At 35.0% G+C, this 27,184-nt stretch overlaps 1 protein-coding gene across 1 annotated transcript in view; it reads left to right on the top strand.

The window, feature by feature from the left end:
- Positions 1-27,184, top strand: part of TAF4B (TATA-box binding protein associated factor 4b) — a 100,205-nt gene that overhangs the window by 54,945 nt on the left and 18,076 nt on the right. The window contains exons 10-13 of the mRNA XM_081150037.1: positions 519-688; positions 4,671-4,801; positions 10,377-10,502; positions 16,542-16,598. Of these exons, the coding sequence (XP_081006163.1) occupies positions 519-688; positions 4,671-4,801; positions 10,377-10,502; positions 16,542-16,598 (484 nt within the window). The remainder of the gene's footprint in view (positions 1-518; positions 689-4,670; positions 4,802-10,376; positions 10,503-16,541; positions 16,599-27,184) is intronic.

Below are 27,184 nucleotides of genomic sequence, written 5' to 3'. Positions count from 1 at the left end.
GTCAAGAAAGCTTCTTCTCAGGGGCCTTTATGTAGCTATGAACCTTTGAGGACTAGGCAATTTCTGCTGCCCTTCGTTGGAACAATGGAGTGCACTCGGGAAATTTGAAGGGCTTTTAATCATCTTGGATGAAAACAAAGAAGTCTGTTTTCATTTCTATGTCTTTCATTGTAGGGTATTTGTGGATAACTTAGTATAAGTTCGGAATTACTCTCGGCATATCTCATTTGCTAAACAAAGAGAGGGCAAGATGAGCACTAGAAGACAAAATTGTTTCTCATTTATTTTTCTGAGAGTAAATGTACACAATGGGTAGAGAGAGATACCAATTAATTTTAAAGGCTTATAGGAGAAGAAACCATTCTTCCATTCTTCTCTTGCTTGGATGAATTGAGTAAGATCATTTCTTTTGTTATAAGGAGATATCTTAATTCTTTGTTCTCTTAAATCATTCACACACATAAATACCACCACTGCCACTACCAAAAAGCTGTATCTTTTTTTTTCCTTCCTATTAGAGATGAAGATGACATCAATGATGTGACTTTCATGGCAGGGGTCAACCTCAATGAAGAAAATGCCTGCATCTTAGCAGCAAACTCTGAATTGGTTGGCACACTCGTTCAGTCATGTAAAGATGAGCCATTTCTTTTCATTGGAGCTCTGCAAAAGAGAATTTTGGACATTGGTAAGTGCCAGCTTACGATTATTGACCTGATAGGACTGCCTGTTCCAGGGAAAATGTTATCAAGAAATAGCCTTGGTTGGTCTTCCTTAAACTCTGAGGCTTACATAAGACTGGAAATAATTAAAGTTTCATGGGTGTTACAGAAAGAAATATTTTATTTTAAAAATAAAAGTTAACATTTTATTCATATTTCTTAATATTTTTATATGAATATATGCATATAATATACATTTTTTCTGTCCTGTTTCTTTCTTGGTTAGCCTTTAGACATGTATATGCACACTTAGGTTACAGGTTTGTGTTTATGGAATAAAGACACAGCTATTAGAGTAATTCCCCCTTTCCTTATCTTCAGTCCTGAAATTCAAACCCACCCTTGCTTTAAAAGAACTAAATTAGAATATTAGTGTTCTTTCTAGGTCCAGTAGCTGTTAGGTGGCTACAGTATGTGAAAGGAAATTCAAGAGAACATACCAGCTTTATTCTGGAGCCAAACAGCTTTTTTGTTGTTTAATGCCAAACTTGAATTAATGTGAAAGACTATAATCTCCTCAAATTAACTGGAAAAAGAGACATACTGGAGAGGTATTGTGTGTGAGACTTCATCTCATTTCTTGAGTCCTGACCCTGGGACTTATTGGAGAGCAGGTCGTCTTCTTCATCCATGTAGAATTTGGGGCCAGTGTTAGTGGCCTTTGAATATATGTGAGTAGGAACCTTTATTTTATATTGAACGTCTAACACAAAAATACAAAGGTTTCTGATTTTTGACACAACCCACGGTATATTTAAGGACTACAAAGTGCATTACTATATTTTACTTATACTTTTCAAAATACTCAATAAAGAAATGTTTGAGCTCCTACTATATGCCATACAAATTACTACTTTTTAAAAAAATTTTTAATTTAAGTTGGGTATATATTATCTTTCTTTTATCATGAAAGGCTAGCATTTACAAGTAATCCAAAGGATAGGAATTCAGAAGAGCTGATTATAAATGTTTGTTTTCTGTTTGCTTGTGTTTTGCTTGACTTCTCTCTCCTCCACCCCTATTTTCTCTCCCCTGCACCTCTGGCTCTTGTTTTCTTCTTTGCGTATGTATTTTGTACTGTACTTTAATTTTTGAACAAGCCTAAGCACTATATCTTTCTGTGACAGCTTGGGAAATTTCCTAGTATTTGAACTCCTTATAGCCATATAATTATCTAAAGCTTTGGTAGAGTATAAGTAGATACTTAATTTTGTCAACTCCCTACCCCTCTTATATATTTTATTTCTAGTTTGACTTAAGCCTTGATTATAGGATAGGAAAATTTTTAACATCGAAAGAGCATTTTTGATCATTTAGGACAGGGATGAGCAATTGTTTTCTGCAAAGGGCCAGACAGTAAATATTTGTGGGCCATGTGGTCTGTATCACAACTGCTCAACTCTGGTGTTATTACAAAAGCAGCCGTAGACAGTATATAAACAAATAGGCAAGACTGTATTCTCATCAAACTTTATACACAAGAGACCACATTAGTTTGCAGCCTCCATTTGCAAGGAGAATTCTGGGGATAACTATTTGTATTTTCAGTTCTTGATGAAGCACAAACGTCATTTAATATGATGAGAAATTGCAAAACTTACTTATGAATTACTTAGGCTTAAAAAAAGACCACAGAGTGAATGGAGTTATGTATTTCTAGGAATGTTTTCCATTTATAGTAAAATTCCCTTTTTACACAACAGGTAAAAACTAAAACCATTCCTTAGTTAGTAACAGAAATTATAAATATACCAAAAAAGATTTTTTTGGAAGAAGATTTTTCTCTTAAGTATGTTAGGAGAGTAAACATGCTAGTGTTCTCTCATCTTTGTAATTACCTAAATTAAACTGCACAGACATTCTGTAAAATCACATAACAAGCCTGTAAGCACCAACTAGATCTCCTTAATCAGTTATGTTGACTTTGTGAAAGTGTTTCATTTAAAAGTGGGAATTTTTCTTACAGTAGTAACTTTGTAACTTTGTCATTTTTTAAATAGGTTTAGTAACGATATAGGACATTTGATTGTTCTCTAAGCCCTGGAATTGTTTACAAATCCCAGCCTTGTTTATTTCTAATACTTTAAAATATTATCTTTTGCACAGGATAAATTATCTGTTTTATGAATACATATAAAATTATTTTCAAAGTTTCCCTTCAAAACTAAATATTTTTAAATGTTCATTGTCTTAATTTAAGCATGAACTGGCATGTCATTCCCTGTCTACCCTATGTGTAGTTATAATTTTAATCATTGGATTGTTTTGAAATTGTACTGTCCCTTCGGTAGTAGGCCCCCACTATTTGTTTATGCAGACTGTTTTATTTTTATTTATTTATTTATTTTTAAAAATATATCTTTATTGATTTCAGGGAGAGGAAGGGAGAGGGAGAGAGAGAGATAGAAACATCAACCATGAGAGTCATTGATTGGCTGCCTCCTGCACGCCCCTGACTGGGGATCGAGCCCAAAACCAGGGCATGTGCCCTGACCAGAAATCGAACCCCAATCGCCTGGATCCTAGGTCGACGCCCAACCGCTGAGCCACCCCCAGCCAGGCTATGCAGATTGTTGTAATAAAGTTGATTTGACTTGGTAGTGTGTTTTCCCCTCTTAAATCTAAAATTGATGGTGAATTCTGTTTTACTAGAAAGTAATAAACTACATTTTGAAGATTTGGCTTAGGAGAAGCTGGATAATTTTATAAATCTTCTTCCCGTCTGGTTTACTGTAATCCGCATTTTGAATTAAATTGAAGATTTGTTGGCTTTTATTAAAGTTTATTTTTGCTATACTCATTCACACTTTGATGAGTATATAAGTACATTTCAGTTACAGTGCAAAATCAAAGTGATACTTTAAAAATTTCTGTGTATAGGCATATCTTCAAAACAAACACAACACTATTAAAAGCTCATTTAAATTATACTGCCTGCCTGGCCGTGTGGCTCAGTTGGTTGAGCATAGTCCCATGAACCAGGAGGGCACGATTCAATTCCCAGTCAGGGCACATGCCCAAGTTTTGGCTCTGTTCTCAGTAGAAGGCATGCAGGAGGCAGCTGATTGATGTTTCTCTCTCACTGATGTTTCTGTCTCTTTCTCCCCCTCCCTTCCTCTCTCTGAAATCAATAAAAACATTTTTTAAAATTAGACTACCTAATTGCTTGTGTCTTTAGGTTTTGGTCTCTGTTGATAAGGGTGGTTTCACTACACTGGAGAATTACTATTTAAATAGTGATAAGGTTGATTTATAAATGAACTTCTGCCTTTTGGTATGTGTTCCACATTGTTTTCCTAAAAGTTTATTCCTAGTTAGCAAAAGGAAGAAAAGTTTGGTTTATTTATGGAAGGAGATATGGTGAAAAAGAAGTTATTCAAATGGATGGCTGAAATGACGAGGCTTTGAACCCATTTCAGCTTGTAAGCTAATTACTGGTCAGTTTATCTGAACATAAGCATGATTGGTAATGGACAAAAGGAGTATAGGTATGCCTGTAGACAAGGCATTAACAGAGACTCACAATCTGAATTCATTGAAATGTCATAAATTGTTAACAGTGTCAAATAGGACTAAATGCAATTTTCTGTTTTTTTAATTACTAAAATTAACAGAATACAGCACTGATTTCTGCAGTTACCATTTTTCTCTCTGAACGCTAGACTTGATTTGTGTTCTTATTAACTTTGTCCTATAAATGACCTTGCAAGGAGAATGATTCTAGAGGCTAAGTGAAACAATGTCTATATTTTCTGAGGCTTCAGGCTAGGTTTTATTAATATAATGTCTAAGATCTTTGAAGTTGTGACTTTACCAGGAAAATCATAATCTCCAAACCTTTATTCATAATGGGTATGACTTCCAGGGGGAACAGAATACCTGCTGTGCTAATTATTTCAATTATCAGCCTCCACTAAAACACGTAATGGATTTTCTCTGCTTCCACAGGTAAAAGGCATGACATTACGGAACTTAACTCTGATGCTGTGAATTTGATCTCCCATGCAACACAGGAGCGATTGCGAGGCCTTCTAGAAAAACTGACAACAATTGCTCAGCATCGAATGACAACTTACAAGGTAAAGGAAATCATCAGAGAAGTAGAGACTCCTCTCTCTTCTTTGTCATGTTCAGGGTAGCTTTTTTGTATGGATTTATATTCTAAGTATATTTTTAAAGAAAATGGTTGAGACCTATTTCATGTTGGTTGAAAATCAAAGTCTCATTCCTGATTTGCCTTATTTAGATTCACTTACATGACAAATAAAATTAAAATAGAGTTTAAAATGATATCTAAAGCTTCTGTGTCAGTGTAAATTGAAATATGCATCTGTTCTGCCTGAGGCTTCTCCTCCTAAAGCTTTTGATTGGGAAGGAAGATATGTTAGAATAGAATATTGTTTAGCTCTGTTCTCTAAGGTGATCTATATTCTGCTAACATTCCTGTTCCTTTTAATAAGTCAATGATTGCCTTGAATGCTAATACTGATGACACTCATTCTTATTGTTGACTACTTTTATATATAAAACAATTAAATACAAGAATGGCTTGTCTGTCCCTAATGGTGTGAACCAAATCACTTGCTATCATCAAGATGAAAGCCCTTGATTTATTTGAATTATGGTTTTGGGGGAGAGATGATAAGGAATCAAAAATAAAAAAGATAAAAGATAAACCTTTTCCCCCTATATCAAGAAATGTTGATATCTAGGTTTTGTATAATATGGCGTGTGGGTAACCTTATGAGGTTTTGAGTTTGCAGGAATGGTCATTGTGATGATGTCCTAGCTATATTAAAAGGCATCCAGAGCAGTATTAGCTACCATTACCACTGGTAGCTTTCCTGGAGGAATCATTGTGTTTTCTCTCCATTCTGCTTCATTTAGAACGTTGGAAGGGCTATTTATATAGTTGCTGAGGTCTTCACTTGTATAAATCTTTGTCAGAATTTGCTGGACTGACTTTAAAATATGTGATTATTGGAAGAAAAAGCTTTAGAAAACCAATATCGGTATTTCTTTGGTGCATGTTTCTAGAATTTGTTTCTTCTAGGTTATATAATTTGTTGGCATATAATTGTTCATAGTATTCTCTTATAATCCTTTTTATTTCTGTAAGCTCAGTAATGATCCCACTTTAATTTTGATTTTAGTTCCCTTAAGGTGTAAAAAGTAAGTTACTGATTTGAGATCTTCGTGTTTATTTATTTATTTATTTATTGAAATTCTTTGTTTTTTAAATATATCTTTATTGATTTCAGAGAGAGGAAAGGAGAGGGAGAGAGAGATAGAAACATCAATGATGAGAGAGTCATTGATCGGCTACAGCCCGCAACCCGGGCATGTGCCCTGACTGGGAATCGAACCCTGATCCCTTGGATCCTAGGTTGATGCTGAGCCACGCCTGGCTGGGCTAGAGACCTTCGTTTTTAAATGTAGGCATTTATTGCTATAAATTTCCCTCTGAACAGTGCTTTACTGCATTAATAAATTTTGATACATTGTGTTTTTATTTTCATTCATCTCTTTTCTAATTTTCCTTGAGATTTCTTTGATTCACTGGTGGTTTTAGAGCAGGGATTTTCAACAGGTGTACTGCAAAAAATTTTAAAGCATGTAATATCTGATTATTTAGTCAGAGGCACTGACCTCGTTTCCCGTAGATAGTCAAATAAAAAAGCGACAACAGCTGATACAACAGTTCCCGTCCAGTGTGAATGAATCAAAATTATGCCTACTTTTTTTTGTCAGATTGGCAAAAAATATATTTTTTGGTGTGCGGCAGAATTTTAGTAATTAGCTTATGTGTGCCATGAGATGAAAAAGGTTGACTATTACTGTTTTAGAGTTTGTTGTTTAATTTCCACATATTTGTGAAATTTCCAGTTTTCCTTCTAGTATTGATTTCTAATTTCATTTTATTGTGTCCAGAGAAGATTCTTTGTATGATTTAATCATTTTAAATTTATTGAGGCTTGTTTTGTGGCCTACCTTACGGTCTGTCTTGAAGAATGTTGCATGTGCACTTGAGAAGAATGTATATTCTGTTATTGGGTGAAGTGTTTGTATATGTCTACTAAATCTAGTTAGTTTACTGTGTTCTCCATTTCCTTATTGATCATATGTTTAGGTATTCTACCCATTATTAAAAGTGAGGCAATGAAGAATTCAGGTATTATTATTGAACTGTTTCACTTTTTAGTTCTGTCAATGTTTGATTCATACATTTGGCCGCTCTAGTGTGTATATCTTCTTGATGAATTAACTCCTTTGTCTTAACTTCTTTATCTCTTTTAACCATTTTTTACTTAAAGTCTATCTTGCCTGATATTAGTATAGCCCACCCCTGCTTTCTTTTGGTTTGTTTTTTGCATGGAATATCTTTGTCCATCTTTTACATTCAACTTGTTTATGTGGTTTCATCTAAAGCGAATCTCTTGTAGACAGTATATAGTTGGATTATGTTTATTATCCATTCTGCCAGTCTCTACCTTTTGATTAGGGAGTTTAATCCATTTATATTTAAAGTAATCACTGGTAAGGAAGAACTGCTATTTCAGTATTTTCTGTACACCTTATGGCTTTTTTCGTCTCTTTTTCATTTATTTCTTTTGTTGTTTGTCTGCTTAATTGATCTATTGTGTACTTCTCATTCCCTTTTGTGTGTGTGTATGTATGTATTTTTTTTCTTACAGCTTTAATTTTCTTTTTAATCCTCACCCGAAGATATGTTTATTGATTTTAGAGAGAGAGAAAGGGAGAGACATTGATGTGAGAGAGAAACATCGACCAGTTGTCTCCTGCATATGCTCTGACTGAATCCTGACTGGGAACCAAACCCACAACTTTTTGATTTATGGGACAGTGCTCCAACCAACTGAGCCACACCAGCCAGGGCTTTTGTGTATATTTTTTTAGATACTTTCTCAGTGGTTACTTTAGGGATTAAACAATTTACCTTCAATTTTGGTATGTGAGGAAATTAGTCTTCCTTTTTGGCTTTTTACTGTAGCTTTTAAGATCTTAGAATGTTTCAAACTTGGATTCTCCCCTATTCCTGTCTCAATCACCCTGTTGTTTCAGAGATACATAGTGCACTTTTGTTTACAATGGGCAGTTTCTATACAAAATGTAACATGTCCAATTTAGTATAGAATAGAATTTTCCCAAGTAGAGTTTACTATTCTGAGTGGTATCCAGAGCTCTATTGTGTACAGCTTTCAGATGGAATTCTTTTGTTGTATGTCAATAGCATATGGTCCATATAGCACTTTGCAAAATGAATAGTATCTACCTCATCTGGAACCTTCCTGAATAAATTAGCTCAAAGCTAATACCTCCTTAACTTTCTGTCTTGTACACTGCCTCTCCTGATTGATTTTCCCCTTCTCACCTTTCTGTACACTCAGTCCTCAATACAGTTAATGCCACTGTCTGAATTTGTACATATAGAAAGGCAGCTACATTATCATCCTCCGTTAAACAGAAATAATAATCATTTAGTTATATTTGGATCTACTTCAAAATTATACTTATTTTGTAAACTTTGATTGTAATAATCTGTGTCACAGGTTTGGCCCTGTCTTTTATATTTCAGTTAATCCCTGATAGGATTTATTTTTATTGGTATAGTGTGGGAAATTTTATTCCATGAATTTCACAAAAGCGAGCCACTTTTAAAATCAGAATCCCACCATTTTCCCCCCATTTGATATCCGTCTACTTTTGATAATCTTTCTCCTGGTTAGATATAATTGTCTGGTGAATCACAGTCTATAAACTGAGATTTCAGTAAAGAAGTAGAAAGTGACATGAGGTACAAAGCTTTTGATCTTTCTGCCAGGTGTTTTCCCACTGAAGAAAAATTATAGGCATCTGCGTGTCAGTGGCTGTAGAGAAGCTTCAGTGTTTTGTTTTCCGGTTGAAAGGGACTATAGTGCTTTCTTTAGATGGGATTCACTTGATGGTTTTATCATTTGGTCTAGGTCCTTATATTTTCATTGCTAAACCAGCATAATCTATGACGCATGAAGACTTCAGTTAGGCCACTGGGTAGACAGGAAAGAATGTGATAAGATTGGGATACTGTTGTTTAAATAAGGATGGAGACTCAGTAGGAGTAGAGGATGCACTCATATGTTTTGTATGTGGAAAAGTATAGGAAAAATGCATTCATTAAGCCAGAGGTGGTTTTATCCAAGTTGGGGGAGAAAGAAGAAATCTTAACATGGGAATGAGATTGGGTTAAGGTTTAGAAAGTCTATGTCCCTTTTTAATTTACTGTTTGTTATCTTTTTAAAATAATTAAATTGTCAGTAAAATTTCCAGTATATCTGAACACAGAAATGGTAAAGATTAAGTATTTAAGAAACCACCGGTTATTATTTTTATATCTCTATGACTGGCCTATAATGTATTCCATATTCTATCTTGTATTATTTAACTTTAAAAGTACTTGAGAATTCTTTTTATATTACACATGAAGTAAAATAAGTAGCATTAGTACATCCTTGTTCGTTATACTATGTAATACTCTTTTGATCTAGTTAAATACCAACAATAAAAATTTAATTTAAAAAGAATCTTGGACATATGAAATCTCTAGTCCTAGTTAATTGAATTAGCCATAAGCATGGGATAAAACAAAGATGGGAGTGGTGCTGTACCCAGGATTTACACACCAGGTACTGACTATTGGACTGAATGTTTAAAAACATTCCATTTTCCAATTATACAGTCTCTCTCAATCCCTCTCCTATAGCTTGGATGTCTGAATTACTGAGGTGAATAGATGGCAGGATGTCTTAAATATTATTGGGAAAATTGCCCTCTACTGCCCCTGCCCCGCACGTATACACATATTTATATATATTAGAAAGGAGGGATGGATTGGCATATCAGGTAAAGAAAAAACCAAAAGTATTTACATTGGAAAGCACTGTTTTATACTCTAAAATATCAGAATAAATGAAACAACATAAATTTTATAGTTCTATGGAACAATTAAGACATAATTATACTTCTGTTATGGCTCTCATTTATAAATTGTATACTTAATCTCTTTAACTGTAGGTCTCCCCAAGTTCATAGCTTAAGGGAATCCTCAAAACAGGGTTTAGGATCTTAATGTTTGCCATTTTATCTTATGTTGTTATTTTGATGGACGTTGTATTCACTTGACAAGGTTAGAGCAATCCAACAATGGAAATAAGGGTGAAAACTTTCATCTTTGGTATGTTTTTCAGTGAAGTGATTTTTTTTTTTTTTTTGGTTTTTGTCTTTCTTAGGCCTAAGATTTAATTAATCATATTAAACTCTGCTCAGATAGACAATAATTTAGCTAAAAAGATTTATAGTTAAATGTACACTCTTTTGCTTTCTACTTCTTATTGTTAGAATCTACTTGGCTTAATTCCCCCCACCTTTTCCCAATGAAGATTACAGGAAGCTCTTTGAAATTTAAATGCTTAATTCTCAGATTTTAAAGGTGATTAAAGTTATTTTTTTGTTAAGTGTATTTAACAGAAATAAAAATATTACCTCCTGAAAATTTAGCTCCCTATGTATGTTGCTGATACTGCCTTTAGCTGGTTTATAACAATATCTAATGTAGATTGTGTTGCCTAGGATCATCATAAGACTCTTTTTTTCCAGACAAGTGAAAATTACATCCTGTCTAGTGATACCAGGTCACAGCTCAAATTTCTTGAAAAGCTGGATCAATTGGAGAAGCAGAGAAAGGACTTAGAAGAAAGAGAAATGTTACTTAAGGCAGCCAAGGTAAGATCCTACCTGATTTATAGTGAACATGGCCTGGTAAAGAAGTCAGAATTGGCTTTATCATTGGTTGATTGTCTTGGTTTTACTAGGCCTTCAGATTTCTCTGAAGGATTTCTTATAATAAAATTTCTCCAATCCAGGATGGTATGGTACAGTGACTTTGATTTAATTTAGTTTAATGAGATATCTTTTGTCTTCTCATTCTCAGTTTCTATGTGCCTAGCATCATACCTACCACTCTCCTCCAAAACATGTTTTATACAATTTTCATGGTATTTTTAGTGATATGATTGATATGTGCAAAGTTGAAGTTGAGAGAGAAAAATGTGGAAAGTAGGCAGGCAGACAGGGTATGAAGAACAAAATAAAATATAGGATCCCAGAAATGGGTTAGAGATAGAGTAAAAGAAAGAATAGATGAAGCTATTATTTATTTCCTTTTTCCCTTATTTAAACATTTTCCCGGACTCTTTGGTGCCAGATGGAATGAAAGCTAATTCCATTACAGTTTGCATTTTGTTGCTCCACATTTCTTTGCAGGCCTAGGGCCTTTGTTTGGACACTAGTATTGTTTTTGTGTTTTAAACACCTTCGTTTTAATTTCTAGTGTTTTGGGCAGCCACCCCTTTTAGAGTATTTGTTCCTAATCACATATGAATCGCTTTTTAAGAAACTGTTTATTTTGAAATTATATCATATTTATAGAAAAGTTGCCAGAACTATTCAGAGAACTCTCTTCTTTACCAGGAATCTTTTTTTTTCTTTTTTCTTTTACTGTGTGGTAATTTGGAGGCTGGCCACTGGTAAATTACATTCAGTGAGACAATGCTAGACCAGTACTATGATTCCAGCTTACTCTAAGGCTGCATGATGTTCCAGATTCCGTATTTTTAACATTTTACTGCATTTGCTTCATCTCTACCCTTTCTTACACACACACACACACACACACACACACACACACACACACACACACACACACACAATCATTCTTTCATTCTTCATTCAATTCAGAGGGGTGTTGTTGTTTTTTTGTATATTCACAAGGTTGTACAACTGTTGTCTCTAGCCTTTTTCTGAAGCTTTTCTTAAATTTATTGGTCATATATAATACATATCGAGAGAAAAAGAGAGAGCCACCAATTTGCTCTTCCACTTATGTTTATGCATTCATTGGTTGATTCTTGTATGAGCTCTGACCAGGGATCAAATCGGAACCCTGGGGACGATGCTTTAACCAACTGAGCTACCCCGCCAGGGCTCTGAACCTTTTGAGAGCAAGTTTCATACATGATGCCCCATCACTTCTAAATATTCTAGTATGTATTTGTGAAAACAAGGACATTCTTTTGTATAACCTTCCAAGTAAACACCTGAATAATATAATATTATCATCTAATCCATAGACCCCATTCAAATTTTGCCAGCTATCTCAAGTCTGTTTCTTTTCACTTCATGGTCCATTTTCCCATTCAGAAATATGTGTTAAATTCATTTACTATTTCTTTTCAGACTCTTTCAGCAGGTTTTCTCAGTCTTTCTTTTTCTTTCATGTCTTTGACAGGTTTTAAGAGTATAGACCTACCTTGTGTAGGCTGACTCTCAACCTGGGTTAGTCTGATATTTCCTTATGACTGGACTTACATCATGCATTCTTGGCAGGAATAGATAAAAATGATGCTATGTTCTTCTCAGCTGATCATATCAAAAGGCAACCTTGATCACCTGGTTGTGTGTGTGCCTACCAATTTTCTCCATTTAAAATTTGCCATTTTCGTCTTTGTAAACAATAAGTTTTTCATAGGAAGATATTCCAAGATTATGTATACCAGTATATCTCATTTCTAATCAAACCTCTGCATATCAACTTTAGCATCTATAGATGATGTCTGCCTGAACTTTCCACCTCTGTGATATTTGTCATATGGTGGTTCTTTGTTCCAATTATCTCTTCTATATTTATTAGCACTTTTCTATGTGGAAAAGCTTTCCTTTTTCTCTTACTCATTCATTCATTCATTCATTCATACATGCATTCATTCTTATCAGTTTGGGCTCATGGATGTATTTGATTCAACAGACTGTAATCCATTACTATCATTATTTATTTTGATGCTCAAATTGCTCCTGAGTGTGAGACCCTTCCAGCTGGCTTTCTGTCTATTAATCATGTCTATCATTCAGTGAACATGTCCTTACTTTCTGGCACAAAATATCGCAGGCCCAGCTTTCACTCTTCCTTCCCAGCCCTGGAATCAACCATTTCTCCAGGGGATTCCTACATCTTTATAGTTGAAGATGATATCCAGAAATCAGTTAGAGCATGCAGTGTGCTCATTGCTGATGTGGTGTCATTACATGTAGGCCCTCTCAATGGACAAACCTAGAAAATACATGTATAGTATTATATGTGTACACAAAGGTATATAAATACAATCATAAATCTGTATTTGTGTGTATATATTATAAAACCATACCTCCAACTCCAGTCAATATCTTAGGGTTCTTTCTAGACTTAACCTTTCCATGTTTATAAATAGTCAGAAACTTGGCTCTCATTATTCTCTATATATTTACTTATGTCCTTAATTTAGATATTTGATCAATGTAACTAATCTCCCAAATAGCAATGCTAGCTGACTCCTCTTGTCTGCTACTACTATGACCACTGCCTTCCTTTTATTGTCCATATAATTGGCTTCTATCCTACTGGCCCATGCCTTGGTGAGTCTCCCCAAGTCTCCCTCATCACCCTTCATTCTTGGCCACTGGTCTGTACCTTCAGGTGCCCCAGTCCACCACAAGGATGTGGGTCACCACGACTTTGCAATTGTGCAACTTCTCACTATCCCACAGTCTCGGTCCCCATGCTGATTTCCTTCTGCAGTGGGAAAAGGCAGCTGGGAGAGGAAGATGCTCTTCCTTGAGCCTTCAAGTATTACAAGCAAGCACACAGCCAATGTAATAAAGTGGTTTATTGGTATTTTATTTCTAATTACTATGCTGTAAACAAGGTCACAACTATTAAATATTTAGTTATTATTGGATATAATATATTATACTTGCTCTCATTATCTCTTGGCTTTTCCCCCTCTACCTAGACTTCTAAATATGGGAGTGTTCCAGGATTCAGTCCTAGGCCTTCTTGTCTGTCTGTATTCCCTCATAAATTTATATTTCCAACTCAGTCTACATTCTGGAACTCCGGACTCATATAGCTAACTGCCTACTTGAGATCTCCACCCGTTTGGCCAGTAGGCATCTCAAATTTAATGTGACCAAAAGAACTCCTGATTTTCCTCCCACTCTAAATACTTTTACTTTTATAGGCTTTCTTACCTCAGTAAATGACACCGTTATTCACCTGGTTCAAGCCAGAAAAAACCTAGGATTAATCTTTAACTCTTTTTTCTCTTCTTAAATCTAGTCAATTCTATTTCTGAAATGTGTCCATCTTCTCTTCATCACCATTGTCACCACTCTAGTCTAAGTCACCTTTCACCTGGACTTTTATAATGTTTTCTAACTGATCTTTTTCTTCTACAATCCATTTTTTATACTATCTTAAAAATAATGCTTTCATAATAAGGCATGTGTGTCTCTGTTGCTTCCCCTTGCACTACAATAAAACCCAAACTTCGTACCAAATTTGAAAAGGCCTTACAGGATCTGACACCCCCGCCTTCTCTGAGCTCGCCTCATATCACTCACTCTTTCACTTACTCTGCTCCAGTCACAGTGATCTTTCTTTGATTATGCCACTCTTGTGCCTCCCCACCCCCTTTAAAATATTAGACTACTAATTAGGCATCTAAAGCCAAACATTGAGTCCCTTCCCCCTAAATCTGCTGGGGTCTTTATCCTCTCACAAAGTTGGAATTATCACCCACCCAGTTGCTTAGACAAAATCCTAGGAATCATCCTTGACTTCTTTCTATTCATACCCCTATATCAGTCCATCAGTGAATCTGTTTGGCAGTACCTCCAAAACATATTTAGAATCTAATCACTTATCATCGTCTTCTCTGACAATAGTCCAAGCGGCCCTCATCTTTTTCCAGTCTTGTATTCACAACATTTGTTTTAGAACACTCCCCTAATTGCTCTGTGTACCTATGCCACCCGTCTTGGGTCCCTATCTTACACTCTTTGCATAGCAGCCAGGCTCCTCTTTCATTAAGTGTCATGTCAGTGGCATCGCACTCCTGTGCTCCAAACACTCTAGTTGCTTGCTCTTATAACTGAAATTAAACACCAATTCCTTATCTTGGCTTACAGGGCAACACATGGTCTCCAACCTTATCTCCCTCAACTTTTCTCTGTGCTCCAGTAACACAGGTTTGTTTTCTTTCCTCAAGTATCCCAAGCTTGTTTCCATTTTAAGTTTTGGTGATTATTGTGCCTGCTGCTTGGAGTGTTCTTCCCCCAGATCTTTGCATGGCTGCCTTCTTCTTGCCATTCAGATCTCTACTCAGATGTCACTCCTCGGAGATGTCTTCCCTCCCATTTTAGCTAAAGAAGTACCCCCCCCACATGTCTGTCTTCCTGTCACATTATTTTCTTTATAGCTCTTGTCACTATCAGTAATTATTTGTATTTTATTTTCCCCATCATAAATGTTTTACATATTATGTGTGTTTAACTTTTATAAAGTTGTTTTATTCTTATTCTTAAAATGTAAGTTTCTTGGAAGCAGGGACTTTGTCTTGTTATTTCATTTCTATATCTCCAAGGCCTAGAACAGGGGCACACAGAGCACAGTTTGTATTATGGATAATCAATAAAAATTGTTGACTGACAAAGACTTGATGCCCAAGTACCTATTTTATACTGGGGCAAAAAATTACACACCATACATACATAAACACACATATTTTTATATAAATACATATATACATGTACTGATTCTCTTATAGGTAGAATACTATAGGAGTTTGTCTTAGTTTGGGCTGAAATGAAGTTTTTTAGTAGGTTAGGGACAAAAATGAAGAAAAAAGTTACTAGTTTTGGGTAGAATCTTAATTAGATATTTAACTAAGGTGCTGTGTCTAAAATTAGAAGGCACTCTTAAATCTAAGCAATTTCTTTCTTGTATTTTCCTTTAACAAAAAATACTGATAAGCCAGTAAACCTATCAGGTAAGCTTAGTGAAAGAGGAAAATACTTTTGGCTCTTATTTTGTTAGCTATAATTAGCTGATGTTGCATTTTATAAAACAAATATTCAGATTTATAAGGAGTTAGGTATCTTTGTTAGAATGAGAAGAAGGGTACACCTATCCCAAGCATATTTTTCAGTGGACAAATGTTCATGGTATCAGAAATAAAGTTTCTTACCCTTTGTTCCATTATAGCATTACATATAGAAAGTAGCTCTCTTTGTAGCAATCCTGTAAGACTGTTTATTTTTGGAATGCTAAACTGAATCAGTGTGGAAAGTGACATTTAACAAACATTTATTGAACATTTATGCATAGCATTCTGTTAAGTGCTATAGAGGACCTAAAGATGGTAAGAGACTCTAATGGAAACATTGGGATGTATTTTTTTTTAATTACACTTTCGAAGAGAGAGAGAGAGATTTGGTTCAAAGCTAGTCAGGTTCTTGATTTTAATAGTCCTGAAATACCATATGTTTTTTCCCCCCAAAATGGTTTTACCTAAAGATTAGCCAGTGTTGACTGTTTTCATTCATTTAAGCCAGAAATTATTCTTCTTTTCTTTTCTTTCATCCGTACCATTTGTTTTTTAGTTTTCAGTGTTCCAACAGGAACAACGTCATGCCTCGACTGGACCTGACTGACATTGTTAGCATCATTTTCAGTGTAAGCTTCCTCCGGGCTAGAATTGCAGCAGCCAGTGCAGACTATGAGAGGGCGGGGTGGTAAAGGAGAGAGTACACAGGGCTAGATTGAGGCATTTCCCCCTGGAGCTAAGGTTTTCAATCACAAGAGAAAATTGTCATTTATTAAATATTTAACGGCAACTATAGTGTTTAGATGCTAGTAATTTCTATTAAAATTTTCTTTTCCTTTGATAGAGTCGTGCCAATAAAGAAGATCCAGAACAACTGAGATTAAAGCAGAAAGCCAAAGAGGTAGGACTTTCAAGTTACCATGTTTGTCTTTGTGTTTGAGGGAAGGCTGGCAGCTCTCTCTCCTGGCAATTAGGTCAGGGTTTATTTTGCTGTTGCATACCATTTGCAGAAGCCTTGGGGAAGGACAGGAACTGCTGAAGGCAAGGGCAGTACTTCAAATGAGGTCAATGAGTGATGTGCTCTCTTTTTAAAATTTATTTTCAAGGCTTAGGCCTGTCTAGAAATGGCTCTTTGTAAACTACAGCAGCACACTTGGAGGGATATAATGTGGGATTAAGAAAAAAAAAAGTAACTTCTGAGATTTAGCATCTGGGACTGTACAATAGGCTACATTTTTCCAGGGTAATTGTTCGTTTTGTAAATCTGATACTGCTTATAATTCTTTGGCTGGGAGGCGGTACTGGGATTTAGTTTTAAATGGAAAACGCCTCTGGCTTTTAATTTTCTGGGCCCAGCAGTTTTCTGTTCTGGAATGGAGCCCTTGTTTCACACAGTTCATGTTTAGCTGCAGGGGTTTTAGTTTATAGCTTAGACTGGTTAAGCTTTTACTCCCAGAGGCCTCTGCATAGCAACTGTAGAAATCAACAAATAAGTTCATTTATGTCTGCAGCCTTCTCTCAGTAGCTGACTTTTTACATTTCCCAATATCCATTTCCTGACTTTTCTAGCCCCAGAGAAAAAAGCTCCACTAATTGGAGCTTATTTTAATTGAGCCTTAATATTGGATCTCACTGGAGTTGCCCCCAGAGCTGCTGAGAACAGAAGGAAATGAAAGTACCTAAGGTTGAAGATGTGGTGTGTGTATGGGTGTGTGTGTGTGAAATTTTTCACTTGACCTACAGATTCTTTTCCCTGCTGAATAAATCATCAAGCCTGTTCACATTTCTGATTAAGGATCTGACAGCAGACAATAATAAAGACAATTGAGGTGTGAGACGTGTGATGTGAAGCTGAAGAAATTGGTTTCTATAGTTACTTGACTGATTTCATGCAATTTTAAGGATCTTTGTGCTAAATAAGAGTGATTTCCTGAGCAACCTTTTTCCTTAACTGTGCCTCTTGAACTATGAAATTTGTTGTTGCTTAACATTGCTGCACTCAGCTCCTAGGTGCCAGCAGCAGCAGGTTATTTATGAATGTTTTAAAGGCCCTTATTGTTTGGATTAATGTAGGAGCTGAGGCAAAACAAATGGAAATCTAGTAAGAATCTTACAATCAGCGTGGTTTGTTTTCACTAAAATAGAGAAAGAAAATACATGAGCTCTGGATGGGAGGGTTTCTGGATTGCGGTGAGGAGAACTGGAAAGGGAAAACATTAAAAAGAACTGAAACCAGAAACATTTAATTTCAACAGCAAAAATTTTTCATACTCATTTCTTACCAGTGGAAAATTTATCTAAAAATATTATCTGAAAAAAATAATACTAGAACTATACCTATAATCCTTTATCAGCAAGGGTGGCTTGATGATAGATTTGGGGATGGGCAACTGTTATTGCTCTGAGTCATGGGTATCCCTCTTTGTTTTAATTAAGGACTGATAAAATGCTTATGCACTTTCTTCTACTTGTATCCCCGTTTTGGAAAATATATATCATAAAGCTTACTCTTTTATCCTTAAAGATATCCTGTCCCTTCTTCATAAACATCTGAATCTTAGATTAATTTTTCTTTCAGGTTTGTATGGTATGGTTTTGTTTGTTTGGTTTGGTTTTCTTTTAATATTGTATATAATTATTCCCTGAGGGATGAATTGGTGGACAGCATTTTTCAAAAACAAAATTGTAAGGCTAAATGTGAATAAACAATACCTCTCTTAATGAGAACAGGTGGTACCAAACTTTGTTTTTCCCCCTCTCCCTTGCCACCTGCATTTATTTCTTTTTCTAGCAAGATTAAGTGGACTCAATATAATTTCTTTTCAAAATATTTTGTAAGTTTTCTAGTTGCTTCCTATCTTGTATCCTCTTGATTTAAGAAAGAATCAAATACAGTGGCCCTGTTCCAAGAGCAGAGCCACTCTGTATTAGTTGCAAATGTTTGATAAAAGTAAAATATTGTCATCCCTCTGACCCCTTAAGCTCTTAATAACTTTAATGTTCTAAGGGGCTCTAATTTAGAATCAAACACTGATGGATACCGTATTTTGTTTAGATGCAAAAAATCACTGACCGCATTTTAATATAGAGCTGAATTATTCTCGTGTATGGTAGTTTATAAGGTTATCATTTGGGATATGTTAATTGTTATCACACAAGTATAAAGTATAAAGCTGTAGTTTGTGATTTGGGGGGGAAGTTTTCTTTGTTCAGTCGTTAAAATTAGCATGTATTTCTTAGTTTCTTGATTTATAACTGCTTTCCTTTCCTTTTCTTACCTATCTACCATGCTGGTCATAGGAAATAGATTAATGATAGTATTTTATGAATGCAGAACTATGAAGAACTGTTTAGAGAAGTTATAGATTTTATTGTTGCTAGGAAATGTATCAGCAATGATATTTGTCATGTAAATATTAAGTCACAACTCGAATCCCCTTCATACATAATTTTATAATCCATGTTTGCTTTCACCAGTTAAGGACTAGAATTTTTATCTTGATCATTTCCCCTGTGGGTCTTCTTCTCTCTAATGTAGTTTTAGAGAATGTTCATTTCTTCTTTGCATTCTGGATGTAAAGACTGTTAAATTTGGCCAGTTTTTGTGACTTGTCTAATAAATTTTTTTCATTCTTCCTATTGACTTCTTCCAATTTTCTCATTCTCATTTTGCACTTTAAAAAAAATAGGCTGCTTTTGGGTTTGCCTCCAGCCTAGTCCCAATCCATTGAAGTAGTTCCTGCTGCATACAGTTCTTATTGACCTGACAGGTTATCTGTCTATTTGAAAACCTTATTGTTATTTGGCTAAAATGTCTCTGGATATCCCTGTAATTCAAACATTTAGTTTTAACTTTAGGGCTTTTTCCTTTATTCTGTTTTTGCCTGGGAAAATATTATAAGCGTTCTCTCTATTGTAACTTTATATTTTAAATAATGACACTTTAAAATTTTGATTTAAAATAATTTTCCTAGATATCTTTCCTAAAATGTAAGTACTGATATTCTTCCATTTCACCCTTTATTTGAGAAAGGTTTTAAATAGGTTACTAATTGCCAGATTCTAATTTGAAACAAGCAGGCACATGTTTGTTAAATGCAGCTGCAGACTTGTCTGAAATGTGTGCTGTGTGTCCTAGATTGCCATCTAGCCCTCAGTGTTTTTCTTTCTTACCACATCATCCAGAATTCTGCTATCTGACCTTGGAGTTCAAACATCCTGATTCCTTACACATTTGTTATATCTATTGCAACCCTTATTTCCTTTTGAATATCTTCTTTCTCCTTTGGGAAATGTGAGTTGAGTGCATCTGTGCAGAGGAAGACAAAGAATTCATTTACTTTCTTTTTGACAGTTCTTAGCATTCCCACTTTCATTTGTTATCAGACAATAGAAGGAAGAAAAAGGAATGTAAGACATGTACCTGCTGACACATTAGTTTCACAGTGCAACCTGTAGAAACTGGGCAAAAGAATAAGTATTATTTAATTAAAATGCGTAACAGATTAGAAAACTTGTACCCTGAAGTATTTAGGATTTTTGTTAAAAGAAAATACAGGATATAAAAGCTCTAAGTAGTGCAATTCTCCATAAAGCATTATTGTGCAAGAAAAAATAATAATAAGGCTCATTACTGATTAGAATAACGTATGATTTAGATATGAAAAAGGCAAGGGATATTCTTAGAAACAAATTTAAAAAGATATGGAGTCAATGAAACGTGACATTTAATGCTATTTAAAAAATTTTTCTTTATTGAGGCCACCCTGCATCTCCCCCACCCCCAGGCCTTCCCTATACTATTGTCTGTGTCCATGGGTTATGTATTTATGCATATAAGTTCTTTGATTAAAGAACTACTAAATTAGAGCAATTTATATTTAAACTTTATGCTAGTGCTGCATGAACCAAAACTCATGAAACACTGGAGAGGGCAAAATGAAATTTGTCATTAAAAGTACTTTCTAGCAATCAGATTAATTCAGTATGGAGAAGACATTCTTAAAATGACTACTTATAAAGAACTGGGTACATAGCAGAGAAACAGATGCAAATGTTTCAAAGCATTGCTCAGCTAAGAACGGTGGTTTTCAAACTGGCATGCTTGAGAGTAATCTGGAGGGCTTGTTAAAAATACAGATTGCTAGGCCCTACCCCCAGAGTTTATGATATAATAGGTCTGTGTGAGGCCTGAGAATTTGCATTTCCAACAAATTTCCTAGTGATTCTCCACTGCTGCTGCTCTGGAGATCACACACAGAACCATTGGTCTTAGGAGGAGAAAGAAAGGGGGCCTTTAAAATCTTACACTTTTAATTTTCCATTGACTAAATGGTCATAGAAGGTTAAGCAAAATTCTGTGATTTGGGAATCTGAGGGTTGACATCTTGAACTGGCAAGTTCATTTACCATCAATTGCCATTTCAAATACGTGCTCTCTTGGAACCAGGAAAGCTACACCAGGGTTTTCGGTTTTTTATTGGTTTGTTTTTTTTTAATCCTCACCCCTGGACATGCTCATTAATTTTTAGAGAGAAGGGAAAGGAGGTAGAGAGAAAGAGAAAAACGTTGATGTGAGAGAGCACCATCGATCAGTTGCTTCCTGTATGTGCCCCAACTAGGGACTCAACCCGCATCCTACACATGTGCTCTGATGGAATCAAACCCACAGCATTCCAATGAGCCACACCAGCCATCGCCAGGGTTTTGTTTTTAATGGATATTTCATAAGAGACCTTTATTGGTTATATCTCTTGATTGGTATACCTTATGTAGAAAAGATAATATTTTATTTGGAGCATCAGAAGGTAACCTGCATCTTTAATTTTGAAGCCTAGGATCTCTGTGTCTTGAGAGACATGTTAACCTTTTGGTAGAAGAGGTGCATATTATTTAAAAACTAGCATTGAACTAGAAGTCAGGGGTTTGGATTCTTGATTGACCCTGTCTTTATCTAGATATCACTTTGGGGAAGTTAAACTTCTTTGAACTTACCTCAGTTATCTTGTATTAAAAAGAATGTAACAATGCATACTCTGCTTGTGTGACACAGCTTTCGAAATTTAAGGAAAGGTGAGGTATACGGGGAAACCCAGTAGCCTAAAAACATTAGGTATAGAAACATTTAGGATAGATTCCACCGAGTAAGCTTTGAGACTGACCATGGATATGTTAGGTTTCTTTTCATCCCAGAGGACTGGAAAGATTGAGAAAAAGAATGTAATGGTGAGAACTAGAAAAAAAAAATTTGTAACTTAAGAATACATCCCAACATATTTGTTTTAAACAATACATAAATCAAGTGTTATGTTTAAGGGCAAGGGAGAAAGTGCCTAATTGGGATTATGTGGAATATGCTATTTTCCTGAAAGACAGGGATGGATTAGAAAAGCTGACAAGCAAAGCATCGGAGTGTACATTTCAAATTCCAAGAATCTCAGGTGTTCTGGACAGGGTCCTGATGTCTTAAGAACTTGTCTTAGTGGTTGGGAGAATAAAATAATCAGACCCTGTACTGTTTGATTTGGTGGAATGCCTGCTTAATAATTGTCTTTGAAGGGTTGAAAAGGATCCTCCTGTGTTTCTGTTGTCTAATCCTTGAATTTTAGGTGTGGGGGGGGGTAATTTAATTTTTTGCTAACTTGTGTTTTTTTTGTTTCTTTGATTTAAGATTCCTCTATTAGTGTTTGGTATGGTGATGTTTGTTTTGTTCTATAGTATAATATTTGGGGATTTAACCTTGTTTTCCCTAGTAAATTACAGTAATTCAGAAGTGATTATAAACATTGTTGATATTTTAGTTTGGTGAAATTTTCCAAAGTATATATAACTCTATTTAAATTTTCATTATTTTTAAAAAAATCTATTTTTGGGTGATAGGGTTTCATTGTTATCTCTATGTACACTCTACTTTAATTTTGAAATCCAAGCAGGAACATCATTCTTCATTTTTTGTATTCTAAGTTCAAAACCTGGTAGTGTACTTTATTTCTATTATTTAGATTCTTTTAAACGTTCCTGTTTGGTAGCATTAGCTGTTTCTCATTGCTACTAAGATATTTATTGTTGGACAGCACACTTAATCCTCAGAGAAAGACATTAATTTACCACTCAACTCTTTTCTTTGCTTTATACCTTATTATCACTTTCCAAAAGTTAGTAGCAAAATCAGACTGCAAAATGACACCGCATCATATTTTTGCATCATTTATTATGGACAGCTCTGCTATTATCTTTCATACTTATAGTGCCTGTATTTTTTATATCTTGCTTTCCTTAAGCATGGAAAAGAAACATTTTTGGACCCTGGCCAGTGTGCTTCAGTTGTTTGGAGTGTCATCCAGTACCCCAAAAGGGGTTCAACTCCCATTCGGGACACATACCCAGGTGTTGTGGGTTCAATCCTTGGCCTGGGTGTGTATGTGAGGTAGCCGATCGTTATCTGTCTCTCACTGTCTCTCTCTCTGTCTGTCTCTCTTTCTCCTCTCCTTTCCTCTCTCTTAAAAAAGTATTTGAAAAAAAGAAACATTTTTGGATTTTCCATACTGTCAGTGTCATAATTATCTAGGTAATTTAGTCCTTCCTCTAGCTTCTCTCATTCTGCCTAAGCTTTTGGTTTCTGTTTTCATTCATTTTAATTTTTTTCAGTATGTTTTGTTCTTGAAAAATGTGGTTAGCATCAAGAAGCACTTCTATTGAACTTTACTTCTGAGAGTTTGTGTGATCTTTAAGGTAATCTCTTAATGTGTTTTGGGTCTTGATTAAAGTCAGTACTATTATAATTAAAAATGAAAAGAGACAAGTACTAAAACCAGGGATGAAATAATCTTTACTATTGCTCTATTGTGCTCTAGGGCACAGACTTCAATTTTATGGGACCTCTACTTGATACCAGAGAGACTGATAAATGAAATGCAGGCTTCTGCCTTTGTCACTAGCCATAAAGGCAAGAATGAGGATTCTATCAAAAAAGAATATGCCTGTTAGGAGCAAGGTGTGTGCTACTAGTATGAGTGAGCGAGCAGGCTTAAGTTTTATTAAACAAAGTCTAGTTGGAATATAATATAACAGAAACCTGTTGTTAGAATTCTGGTTAAACTAGCATTTAAAGGTTTCAGTGAAGATGGAGTTAAATCACTCCACATTGTCTCTCCCACTGAATGTAGCTGTAAATCCTGGGCAGAATGCATGGAGCAGCTATTTGAGGGCTTTGAAAAGTAAATAGTAGGCAAATTGGGGAAGAAAATGAGAATTCATACTACTGCCAAGCCAGTGGTGAGGTTGCCATCCCTTTACCTCCCCCACCCCTTGTTCCCCACTCCCATTCCTTCTGCTGCTTTACCCTAGACATAGACACAGTCACAGAAGTGTGTGCAGCAAAGTATAATAACTGAAGCTCCAGCTTTCTGTCCAGAGGACCATAAAGAGGAAACCCAGGGAATCCAGAATTACTGGGAAGTTTGCAGAAAGGGAAGAGAACAGGAAAACAACCCCATTATCAGTTTTTAAACTCCAGGTCTACTCTTGAGCTATAAATTTGTCATATGCAGATCTGATTCTGATCAGCATACCAAAGACTTTAAGAAGTGAACTAAGAAACCACTGCCATTTTCTAAACACTACTGAGTGGCACACTTTTGGGACAGATCCAAATAGCATTGCAAAGGTTTTGAAAGTTGAACTGATGTTGAAGTCACAGACCACAGAAGTCAATTTGGAACTTGTGGTCTATATGTAACCTGTTTTGCATACTAAAACAAAAATATGTACACTCTCCAAGGATTTAAAGAAGACCCAGAGTCTCATAACATAATATTCAAAATATTCAGGACACAATCCAAAATTACTTGGCATGAAGAACCAGGAACATCTCAACTCTCATGGAAAGAAACCACAGATGCTAACCCTGAGATAACATAGATGTTAGAGTTATCTGACAAACATTTTAAAGTAAGTAGCTACTATAAAAATGCTCCAAGAAGCAATTGAAAATACTCTTGTAATGATTGGAAAAATAGAAAGCCCCAGCAAAGATACAGAAGATATGAAGAATAAAGTTCCAAAGTGGAAATTTTATAAGTGAAAATAACAACTGAGATAAAATGCTCACTGGAGGGATTGGATATCAGGAAAGAAAAAACAGAGGAAAGAGTTAGTTAACTTGAAGATGGATAAGTAGAATTTATCTAACCTGAAAATCAGAGAGGAAAATAGAGTTAAAAAAACAAAACAGAGCCTCATAGACCTGCAGGACAGTGATCAAAGGTTTGACATTTGGGTTATTGAAATCTCAGAAGAAGATAGAGTGAGATGCAAAAATTTTTTGGAAAAAATAATGACTAAACTCCTCTACACCCTAATTTAGAGAATGCCTTAAACCTAAAGATTCTAGAAGCTCATTGAACCCCCAAACAGGGTAACCACAAAGAAACTCTAGCTTAGTCACACCAATCAATTTCAGAAAATACATAGAAAAAATTTTGAGTCTAGCCTTAGAAAAGGACATTTTTTTCAACACGAACAATAATTCAAATGACTGTACATTTCCAATATTTTTAAAGTCCAGTTAAAGAACTGTAAACCAACCCAGAATTCTATATTCAGTGAAAATATCTTGCAGAATGGAGGTGAAATAAAGACATTCTCAGATGAAGGAACATGAATAGAATGTTGCCCAGACAACCTGCTGTAAAAGAATTGCTTAAGAAAGTTTTTCAGAATAAAGTGAAAAAAGAGCAACAGAAGTAGTAGTATACGCTATTCTTATGTTTTTGAGTTTTAAAAAAATATGTTTAATTGAAAGCAAAATTATAATATTGTCAGGAATTTTCAATGTGTATATATGTAATATATCAAATAACTATAATAACGTGTGAAGAGTAAAAGGATATACATATGGGTAAAGTATCTATTCCGCTTGAAGTGGTAAAATATTGATTTTAAGTATGTATATTGTAACCTCTAGAGCCAACACTAAACTTTTTTTAAAACTATATAAGGAGACATAATTTTAAAAAGTAGCTAAATTAAAGTGAAATACTAAAAATGTTTAAATAATCCCAAACAAGTAGGAAAAGGGAAACAAATGAAAAACAGAGGGAAGAAACATAAAACAGTAAAATGGTAGCTATAAATTCACACATAGCTAAATCATTATAGTAAGTGAAAATGGTCTAAATATACCAATTAAAAGATAAAGATTGTCAGAATGGATTAAAAACTATGACTCAACTGTATCTGTCTATAAGAAACTTACTTAAAATTTAATGACATATGTAGGTTAAAGTAAAAGGATGGGGGAAATACTTATGTTAGAAAAGAAGAAAGTTCTCAAATCAATAATCTAAGCTTTTACCTTAGGAAGCTGAGAAAAGAAGGTCAATATATACCCAAAGCAAGCAGAGGGAAGGAAATAATAGTTAAAAGCAGAAATCAATGACTTTGATAACAGAAGGAAAGAATGAAAATCAGAGAAACCAAAACTGGTTCTTTGGTCAACAAAATTGAGAAATCTCTAGTAAGACTAATAAAGAAAAATAAGATGTAAATTACCAGTATAAGGAGGAAAAAGATGGGAAATCATGACAGCCCACGCAGATGTCAATAGGATGAGAAGGAATTATAACAAACAACTCTGCGATGCGAATAGTTTGAAAACTTAGATGAAACGACCAATTTCTTGAAAAGCACAAACTCTCAAAACTTGGCCAAGATGAAGTAGATGGCCTCAGTAGTTCTGTAATTATTAAATAAATTGAATTTATAGTTAAAACCTTCCAGTAAAGAAATCTCCAGCCCTGGCCGGTGTTGCTCAGTGGGTGGAGCATCTTCCTGTGCCCTGAAAGATCACTGGTTGGATTCCTGCTGTATTGAAAAGGTTGTGATGAGAACACTTGTCTCTGAGTTCTGTTTCTTTCACTCACTATTTGTGTGACCTTTATGAAGTTTTTCTAACCTCTTAGAGCCTCACTGAACAAAAAAGAAAAAAGAAAAGATGACTTATACATGTAATTTTCATATGTTATAACAATTCATATGTACCTTTCAGTGTGGTTATGAGAGTTAATGAGTTAATTTTTAGTGAACTGCTTTATAAATCATACAGCATAGAACAGTTTCCTATAAAATTCAAAAACTGTTTATTTTTAAGAAATTTTCTTTTAATCTGAAAAGGTTGACTAGTTTGGCCAATTTCCCTCCAATTTACTGTTCAATTTATTCTTCAGGCCTTTCTTACCTGTGTTTAAACTAAGAGATTTAGCTCTAGCGTCCTTTCTTTTCTTTTTTCTTATATTCTCTTCCTCACCTGAATTCTGCCTATCCTTTTAGAGATTCAGGACTAAAGACTTTGTTGGAGTAAATGAATCAGGAAATGATGTGCCCTTGGCTGTTAGGAGAATCTAATATTTATTTTACACTTTAACTTAATTTGGTGAAGAACACAGAAATAGGTTTAGTGATCAGTTTCTTTCCCCCTCTGAGCATGAC

The sequence above is a fragment of the Miniopterus schreibersii genome, assembly GCF_964146895.1.
Source record: "Miniopterus schreibersii genome assembly, chromosome: 10".
Lineage (NCBI taxonomy): Eukaryota > Metazoa > Chordata > Mammalia > Chiroptera > Miniopteridae > Miniopterus > Miniopterus schreibersii.
This window is presented reverse-complemented; position numbering and strand designations above follow the sequence as displayed.